Source organism: Nanorana parkeri, unplaced genomic scaffold (assembly GCF_000935625.1).
Source record: "Nanorana parkeri isolate BGI_ZX_2015 unplaced genomic scaffold, ASM93562v1 scaffold1773, whole genome shotgun sequence".
NCBI classification, from domain to species: Eukaryota; Metazoa; Chordata; class Amphibia; order Anura; family Dicroglossidae; genus Nanorana; species Nanorana parkeri.
The window spans coordinates 32,240-42,177 of NW_017308041.1; the positions used below are offsets into that span (position 1 = coordinate 32,240).

A 9,938-nucleotide genomic window follows, 5' to 3' on the forward strand; every position below is an offset into this window, starting at 1 on the left:
TCCTGTAGTGCTGGCTCAGGTTGTGAACCTTCACACAGACACCATGTATCCATTCCAGAGACAAGGCAGTCTGCTGCAAAACAGAAGTTCTGCCCAGCATGAGAACAGATACGGATTTAAAAGGAAGAGCAGCAAAGAGAAGGGAAACAACCATGGATTACAGTAAGGCCCACATTACAGTATTGGTTTATGTTAAAAAATCTGAGGGTTCAATGTCACTTTAAGTTTCCCTACAGAAAAGGTTAAAATAAGGAATGTACCAGAAAAGTTTTGATTGTCTTGGAGCCTTTTGGGGATCCCAGACTGTTAATAGCACTAGTAAAAGCTACAGGCTACTCTTCCTGTAACAGCTGGGTGGTGCAGGCTGACACTAGCATGCCGTTACAGGAAGAGTGAGGATCGGAGGAGAAAGTGATGGTGTGATTAAAGGGCCGCTAATATTTACATGTTAAGCGGATTATTATTGTTTTTAACATGAGTGCATTTTAATTGTTTTTAATAAAGAAATTGTTTTTATTGGTCTTATGTGCTTTTTTGAGCCCTGGTGCATTGGAGAAGAGAGTTTAACAACTTTGAAGGAATGTAAGGTGATGAATCCTTTGGAAAACATTGGTTATCAGCAGTTGGAGAAAACGGTGGGCTGCATTTATATGTATAAAAGGGAACCAAAAACGGAGGAAGGAGAATCAGTTTATTTGAGCACTTAATGGTCAATCATTAATCTGAAGAGCATGATATTCTGGTGAGTGAGGAGTAAGACACAGAGCACAAGGGTGACTTCAGATTATTTCACTAGAAAAGCACGGGTGTGGGGCTGAGAACTTTTTCACTATTTCAATATAAGTGGACTTTATCTATGGCTTAAGGGCACTGTTTTAATATATAGCTAATATATGGTTTATATGTCTTACTTTTTACTGAAGGGGATTACTTCAATATATAATCATATTGATTTTGGCGACAGGGACATTAATTGGAGGACTAGACTAGATGAGTTGATGTTATTTTGCATTGTATTTATTGGATTATATTAGTTATCTGTTTAATGGAGACAATTGAAAAGTGCAGTGCAAGGTTGTATGAATATCCCAGAATATCTGAATCTTGTGTCTCTTAATAAAGAAAATAATGTATGAAATACCTCAGCAAATATTTTTTTTTTCAAAAAACCCTCGTTTCACAAATTTAGGGTGCCATATGCAACATCTGAGTCTTAATTGTAGTGAAAAATACAATAAAATGGCATTTTGCATGGAAAGAATAAATCCAGATGTTGCCAAATCTATTTGAAAAAAGGTCAATGTCTTGGTGAACGATGACAGCAAGTATGCTTTATAAAAGAGATAAATAACTGGTTTGATTAAAGCGTATCTACAGCCAAAACTATTGTTGTAAAGTAGGTAATAGTTAGAACGTGTGTCAGGTCTTTATTGTCATCTGTGTAGCTGTTTGGGAGAATAACACCCTCAAAGTCCAGATGACTCTCAGTCAGGGGTCTGGTATAAATTATAAGGAGAAACCCACGTGAAAGCACAAAAAAGTGGGCTTCCTCCTTCACATCAGCGTCCCTCCTTCAAATCAGGAGGCCTACTTTACATTAGGAGCCCCCCCTTTTCACATTAGAGTTCTCCACTCTCAGACTGGAACTCGTCCTCTTCATCAGAAGCCTCACTTCCCCCCAGAACACCCTCTTTTAACATCAGAGTCACTACTTTATATCTGATGTGATAAGACGTAAAACGCATGCCGCACTGTGGAGCATCACTGCAGAGTACGAGAGAGGGTAGAGATATCCACTTTCAGTTATAAATGGAACCTTTGTAGATATTAGGGCATTAGAATTTGTAGATCTTTACTCAGTACAATACTTTTTTATTACATGAATAAAAAGCAGTCTTATCTTTTCTATCAGTATTCACAAAAGTTTTAAAAATATATTATCTAAATATGTTTATTGGTTACATTTTTAGAATATAATAATTTTTTTAAAAAATAAGAAGAAACATGTACATTGTATGATAAAATAGAAAAACAAGCCTATATCCGTTAAATCACCATTGGAACATGACTAAAATCTCTTCTGTAGCTCAAAAGATTGGATTGAGTCTTACCTGGTTTGATGATTGTTTTATAATGTCTGAGAAAGTATTTTCTTTCAGCACAGAAGCTATTAGATGACCAACAGCCTGCAGGAGTCAAAGACACATAAAACAAATCTCATATATAGAGAAATATAAAACATACAGATTATTTTACAGCATTTGGATTTCTTTTTGTATAGGTCAATGCTCTGTCTGCAGAAAGTGTTGCCAAATAAAAGGTTACCAATATTTTTTATCAATATATGTCTGGCAGGTATTTTTGTGTCATAAAAAATAAAGATTGTGAGATGCTGGCGGCCAGGATTGTGGACGCTGTATATGTGTCGCCTGTGTTTTTCACATACACATGGTGAGAGGCTCCAGAGTTTGTGCTCAATATGGAAAAAAATATTCTAACTGTTTGTTTTATCAGAATCTTAATTAGTCCTGTTCTGGGTCCAGGACCCATAAGGCTTTGTAGAGCTGTAGGTGATAAAAGCCTCCATTCTTAGGTCCACATTTTACATGGTTTCCTTACCTCTCAGCTGTCCAAAGGCCTTTATATATGTGAAATGACTGATGCTCAAGGCTCTCTATCAGCTGCGAGAGTCTGCTACTGGGAGAAAAGTATGACAGCTAACACTAAAAAGGAACAAGAGCTGTGTGTTTGTTTTAGGGAACCCATTGGGTAGCACCCTGTTTATTAGGAACTGACAAAAGTTGAGTTAGTGGCTTGGACGCACTAAATGTACAAAATGCACTAAATAAACTACGTACCTGGGTCTGAATGAGAGGGTTTGGAAACTCTAATCTTTTCTTCAAATCTTCTGACATTTTCTGATGTTACTGAAAAAATATAAATGCATGCTTTAGTAACAAGCCAAATTATGCAGATGACAAAAAGAATAGCTGGTAAAGGTATCCAGACAAGCCGTTTCAAGGAAGCATTTATCATTTAAATTGTAAGGATAATGGTTAGATCAAAACTAAGCTGGGTGTGTTCATGGAGCACATAAGTAGTAAAAAACACTCCCTCTACAAGCGCTTATCTAATGGCAGCAGTATGGGTGTTTTCACTTTCATGTATGTTCCTAGCTGACAACAGAGGAATTAATAGGCACAATCAGTCCGCTGGCCACAAGGTGTGGATGTAGACCATGCTCATGACAGTCACCAACTCCAAACAGTGTGTGCACTTTGAAGTATTAGCTGCTGGGTTGCCAAGCTGCATGCAAGAGAACAGGAATTCTATCAAATGTGAGTTACTTATTCAAAATGTATCTACTGCAAAAATTAGGGCAACTATATTATAATATGGGAGATTTTTTATTCTGAAAGTTTTATTTACAAAGCTTGCTGTGTATTTTTTTTATACATTTCAATAAGTGTGTAAATAATCTTGTAAAATCTTTTTGAAAAGTAGAATTTACCAGGGCATGAAGACTTTCCTTCCCTTACTAGTAGACGTTCTTTCAGAGATATTATATTATGAGAATTATTGATTCTGAAAGTTTTTATTTACAAAGCTTGCTGTGTATGTTTTTTATACATTTCAATAAGTGTGCAAATAATCTTGTAAAATCTTTTTGAAAAGTAGAATTTACCAGGGCATGAAGACTTTCCTTCTATTACAAGTGGAATTTATGCCATCGTAAAGCTGGTAGAGTCTGTAATTGTGAATGTAGACATGGCAGAAAAAAACCCATGCTTTGAACTAGAGATTTAAATACAGTACAAGTAACAAGTAAATTACTTTAAATATGATATAACTGATCCTATAATTTTCCTACCAGACCAAAGGTCTGTCTACCTGTTCTCTGCTTCTCTTCAATAGGACATTTCTGTGTTGAATAAAATGGAAAAGCATTGGGATGTGCAAACTAATAATACAGTATAACGTTAATGCCCAAAGTGCAGTAATCTGATGCAATCCTACATTGGAGATGCATGATTAGATGTGTACACATTTATTAGGCTTGCTCATCTGCTTTAATGTAAAAATATGCAAACCTACACCATAGTTAGCTATGGTGCTAGCACGCAAATCTTTCTATGTCTATTCTGTGTGATTGGAGCTCAAACTGTAATGTAAATGTGCACCTTCTAGTAACTTTGTTCAATTACTGTAAGCCAGCATTAACATAAAAGGAGATACCAGTGAGAAATAATATCTATAAGGACATATACAAAAAGTACAGAAGCACACACAAAAAAACAGAAGCATGCATCATTGCTCTCATTGACATATTAGTGGCCTAGAAAACCTTTATGCAGGCATAAAACTACATGCAAAGTGCACTAACATGTAGAAAACAAACCCTACACTAAAATGTAAAAGAAATTGACTGGCTCACAGTGTAGAAACGTTACTTCCACACTGATTACCTTAGAGTAGGATATTATAGGAAGTTATTAAAGCAGAACTCTAGTTTGCAGCAATCTATATGGGCATACTTCTCTGCCTGCTAGGTACCTTTCCACCTTTAAAAAAAGCTCCAATGCCCAGACTACGGGCATTAAACTATTTATATATTCTTAACAAGGAGTAAAAGGGTTTTAAACCGAGCTCTCACTTATCTTACTTGCTGATTGTACTGTAAAGTAATTCATTCTTAATGATCCACAAAGATCACAATAAAGACACCCGAGTCTGGTTTCAGTCCATTTCTAAAAGCTACTGGTGGTTTATATTAGAGGGCTGACAGGCTGCCAACATTTTGCTCTCATATGTGTCTCTATTGTGAACTTGGAAGATCAATTTTTCCACAATACCTATAGCTATAGAGGTGAATTGCTTGAAGGAATATGTAAATCCTAACAAAGAATTCAGATTATGTGCTCCATTTTAGTCCGCTAACTATACCAATGAAAATGTTTTGTTTTTACCTGTTCATAAACTGCAAAAACAAAAAAGAGAAACTGTTGATTTCTCCTGAAATCAGATACAACCTCAATTCCAAAAAAGTTGGGACGCTGTGTAAAAGCTATATAAAAACAGAATGCAATGATTTGCAAACCTCATAAACCCAGATTTTATTCACAATAGAAAATAGAAAACACATCAAATGTTTAAACTGAGAAACCATTTTAAGAAAAAAAAAATAAGGTCATTTTGAAATTGATGGCAGCAACATGTCTCAAAAATGTTGGGACAGAGTCATGTTTACCCGGGTGTAGTATCCCCTCTTCTTTTAGCATCACTCTGTAAATGTCTGAGAACTGAGACCAGTTGTTGGCGTTTTAAGAGAGGAATGTTGTCCCATTCTTGCCTGATATAGGATTCTAACTGCTCAACAGTTCTGGGTCTTCTTTGTCATATTTTATGTTTCAAGATGTGCCAAATATTTTCAATTGGTGAAAGGTCTGGGCTGCAGGCAAGCCAGTTAAAGGAGAACTATGGGGTTCTATCTTTTTTTATGAATGCATTCCTTAGGCTAAATAAGTAAATTATGTAATTTACTCTAATTAGCCAAAATGCACAGTAAGGCTGTATACCCTTATTTAAGGTGGTGGGCGGGGCTAAGCGCCGCAATGAGTTGACATCCCGACGTGTCTGACGGGATCCTCCCCACTGATCTTCCTCACTGTGACTGACAGTGATTCTTGAGAGCTGCTGCGCGTCCACGAATATATGGACATGCGCAGCAGCTCTCTCCTTACCTGCACGTCCCCGTGTGCCAGCCGGGCTCCTTCCCCCCTCTCTCTCTCTCCCTGCCCTGTGTGACACTGACATAATAAAAAGATTGTGGATCGCTGATGACAGAGGGGAAGGAGCCCTCTCTCTCTCTTCAGCATTTACTACAAATGGGAAAGTCCATATATGGTAAATGATGTCACTGGAGATCCCTGCAGATCGGATGCTTGCCAGTCTGCAGGGATCCCCAGTGACACCATTTACCATATATGGACGTTCCCATTTGTAGTAAATGCTGAAGAGAGAGAGAGGGCTCCTTCCCCTCTGTCATCAGCGATCCACAATCTTTTTATTATGTCAGTGTCACACAGGGCAGGGAGAGAGAGAGGGGAGGGAAGGAGCCCGGCTGGCACACGGGGACGTGCAGGTAAGGAGAGAGCTGCTGCGCATGTCCATATATTCGTGGACGCGCAGCAGCTCTCAAGAATCACTGTCAGTCACAGTGAGGAAGATCAGTGGGGAGGATCCCGTCAGACACGTCGGGATGTCTCCTCATTGCGGCGCTTAGCCCCGCCCACCACCTTAAATAAGGGTTTACAGCCTTACTGTGCATTTTGGATAATTAGAGTAAATTACATAATTTACTTATTTAGCCTACGGAATGCATTAATCAAGAAAAGATAGAACCCCATAGTTCTCCTTTAAGCACCCGGACTCTTCTACTATAAAGCCATGCTGTTGTCATAGATGCAGACATTTCCAGATGTCCAGATTGCCCCTGTATACTGCCACTCCAATGGTGGCTACTGGTTCACTCTAAAGACCCACAAGCAAATAAAAGATCTTTTGGAAAAATGTGAAGTGAAAGGCTATTTACCTATAGAAGATTGATGCGGCTTGAAGAAAATATGCTTGCTAGGGTTTATTATTATTATAAAGGATTTATATAGCGCCGACAATTTGTGCAGCGCTTTACAAAATGGAGGAGACAGTACAGTTACAATACAATACAGTTTCAGTACAATAGGGTTAGGAGGGCCCTGCTCGTAAGAGCTTACAATCTAGTAGGAGGGGCAGGTGATACAAAAAGGTAATAATTGTTTTGATTGAGTTATTGGAGAAAGTAAAAGGCAGTTATGTTGAGATGAGATAGGCTTCCCTGAGGGGTTAATAAACCTTATCATACACTTACGCAAAGTAAGAAGTCTTCTAAAAAATCAGATTATGTGCAAAGAAAATTGTCAGTCTTTTAAACAATTGTTTGTTCCCCTGTGCATCTTTACCACTGGCAGAATAAAAAATTTTGGGTTTTTTTCCTGCCAGGCGTTGTTGCATACCTCTATGTGGGTAGAGTCAGTGATTAATACTGCATCTATAAATTATGGTTAAGTACCCTTAGTACAAATCTCATCAAGACATTAGCTGATACCCGTTGTATTTGGTGCCGTTATTTGAATAAACCCACTGATTACTGCAACCAGCCTTGTAGACTATCTTCTCGTTCTTAAAGATGAACTGCAGGCATAAAAACTATCATTTAAAAGAGAACTCTTGGGTGAGTGTTTTTCCCCATAGTTCTCTTTAGTGTCACGGGAGGACATATACTAACCTCCTCCCATGACCCAAAGCTCTAAGTATATAGCGATAAACAGAGAGCCGCAGCTGGGACAGATCCTGTCGGGATTCATGCAGCTGCGTGAGTGACAGCGGGCTCTGCCTATCTAGAGGCAGAGCCAGCTGTGCCCGGAGGATCGGTGCATGTTTCTGCTTGCTTCCCGATCGATAGAGCCAACCTGTGACAGCTTCTTTGTCAGAGGTCGGCTCTAACTATGAGGTTATATATAGTACTCCTTTAAAAATATTCCTCAATAGTCGCAAAGGATATAAATCCACTTTGCGTGCACCAAATGTCTTTCCAAAACCAGTTATTACCTTGCAGAAGTAACAGTCACATCAGCAGTGTGCTGCACATAGCCAGTGCAGAAAGCAGAGATGTGGGAGGGATCCGGCAGCTCCACCTACTATAGACTGTCAGCAGAAAACTACAGGAGGGGCGGAGACAAGACCAGTCATCCTGCACAAGGAGAAAGAGCAGCAGTGACTGGTCTTTATTACAGGAAGCTACGGTAAAGAGGAAAAGTTTCACACTGAATTACTACACAGTAGTGGATGAAATAAACCAAATGCCCTGAGTTTCAATAGAAATGCCTCTTGTATTTAGACAATATTTGCTTATTCTAGAGTTCAGCTTTAAACTGTACATGGTCTGCTTATTTAGTTAGGTCCCCTATCTCAAAACACTGCATAAAAAAGAAAAAAAAAAAACTGGAGGAAAAAAAAATTATATATTTACCTTACAGCCACGTTTTCCTGCTGTACCAAAGGTTGCAGACCTCACTCCTACCTAGGTCCCATGGGTAGAAGCGGGGTAAGGTAAGTACGGTATTTTCATTAACTCTTTTGCTCTATAAGTAAATCTAATTTGTATTTTGCATTAAGGTGGTGGAGGGGGGGTTTTATCAATAAATAATTTTTAAAAAAGGGGACCATTTAACAGGCAGCGTTCCGTCCATGACAGGTTACACAGCGGGGAGGCTTTCCCTGCTCTGTAACCTGTTACAAGCCGCTCTGAATGGAGAAAAAGCGGTCAGCTTCAGACTTGAAGCCGACACCTTTTTTCTTCATAATACTAGGTGAGGCTCTGCCTCCCCTGACCGCACGTCCCTGCTGTATACAAAACAATATTAGAGAAACAGATTGTCAGTACTAAGCTTCCTTTGCACTGCTCTCTATTATATACATCAATAAACTGAATATAAAGCCTTATATACTACACATAATGAAAGAAAAAAAGCTGAGCATTAGTATATTAGAGTAGTATACATCTACAAGTCATAGCATGTGCATCAGCTACACTGATCCTTACTAAATGAGCCATCTACAAAGCAAATTGCACAGCAAGCCGCACGGCGCTCAATCCACTTAGCTGACACATGTTGATTTACTAAAGGCAAATAGGCTGTTCACTTTGCAAGGGAATATGCACTTTGCCAGGTGAAGATTCCCCTTAGTTTAAAGAATGAGGTGAAGCTCTGCTGATCTCCATCACCGAATCATGTGCAAGCAGAAATACTTTGTTTTTTTACTTTGCACGTGAATGGGTATTCTTTGCACTGTGGATTTTTGCCACATTTGCCAAGCGAAGGGAAATGTCACCTGCAAAGTGAATGTCACCACCAAATGAGCAGCCTATTTGCCTTTGGTAAAACAACCCCTTAAACTTCGGCTGTGCAGACTAAATCAGACTGGGGTGTATGTCACAGGAGTCTACTAGCTTATTGCAAAACATGATGAGGGGGAATTTAACAAAATTTGGAGCAGCTGTGCATGACAACCAATCAGCTTCTCACTTTCATTTTCAAATCTTACCTGAACAAACTGAATAGAGAAGCTGATTGGTTGCCATGCACAGCTGTTCCAGATTTTGTCTGCTCCAGTTTTGATAAATTCCCCCCAATATATTATTACAAATGAGGAGCAGCCACCAAACATTCTGCACCAGTCGGTGTAACGAATCAATAATGACATCCAGAAATCAGCAGCACTCCTCACTCTCTATCATAATAGACAGTACCTGAAAAGCAGTTCACTCTCTCACTGCTCTCAGACTTGGTGTTCTATTTCCCCACGATGTTACTCTGTGTGCTCTTCCTGAAAACCAAGCCTCACTTTCATTTACCCACAGTGCTTAGCTCTCACACTTCCTTCCTGTTGCTCAGCAACCACAACTAACAAGAATCACTGCCAAGGAAAAGTATATCAACCAACTTTATTCAAAACAAAGCCAAACTTACATTTGAGCTGCCCGAATGCAGCATAAATAGGTGTGCAACAATGATCAGTAGACTTGTGCAAAGTGATTCTTTTTAGTGATTCAAATTATTTGGTTTAGATCAGTGAAATGATTCGAATCGCTGACTTGTATCACGACTCATTTCCTCCAAGCTAGGATCATGAACTCCTGATACACTCAGTACTGAATGTAGCAACTCAGCACTCAGCAGTTCTTTCGATTCAGAGTTGTTTTATATACTGTATACAATTGTAAATCTTTGACTCCCACATCATTTAATAGGAAATCATCAGGAAGAAAAATACAAATATCCAATAAACTTTTTTAATCACAACTGTTCCCTGACTTGATTATAAATATATATATATAT

At 38.8% G+C, this 9,938-nt stretch overlaps 1 protein-coding gene across 1 annotated transcript in view; it reads right to left on the minus strand.

Annotated features, from left to right (window-relative positions):
- The window catches only part of LOC108799628 (focadhesin-like), a 34,773-nt gene extending 25,374 nt beyond the window's left edge, over positions 1–9,399 (minus strand). Inside the window, exons 1-3 of the mRNA XM_018571519.1 lie at positions 9,350–9,399; positions 2,859–2,927; positions 2,112–2,186 (exon numbers count right to left, since the gene is read on the minus strand). Of these exons, the coding sequence (XP_018427021.1) occupies positions 2,112–2,186; positions 2,859–2,915 (132 nt within the window). The 5' untranslated portion in view covers positions 2,916–2,927; positions 9,350–9,399. The remainder of the gene's footprint in view (positions 1–2,111; positions 2,187–2,858; positions 2,928–9,349) is intronic.
- Between the last annotated feature and the right edge of the window lie 539 nt (positions 9,400–9,938).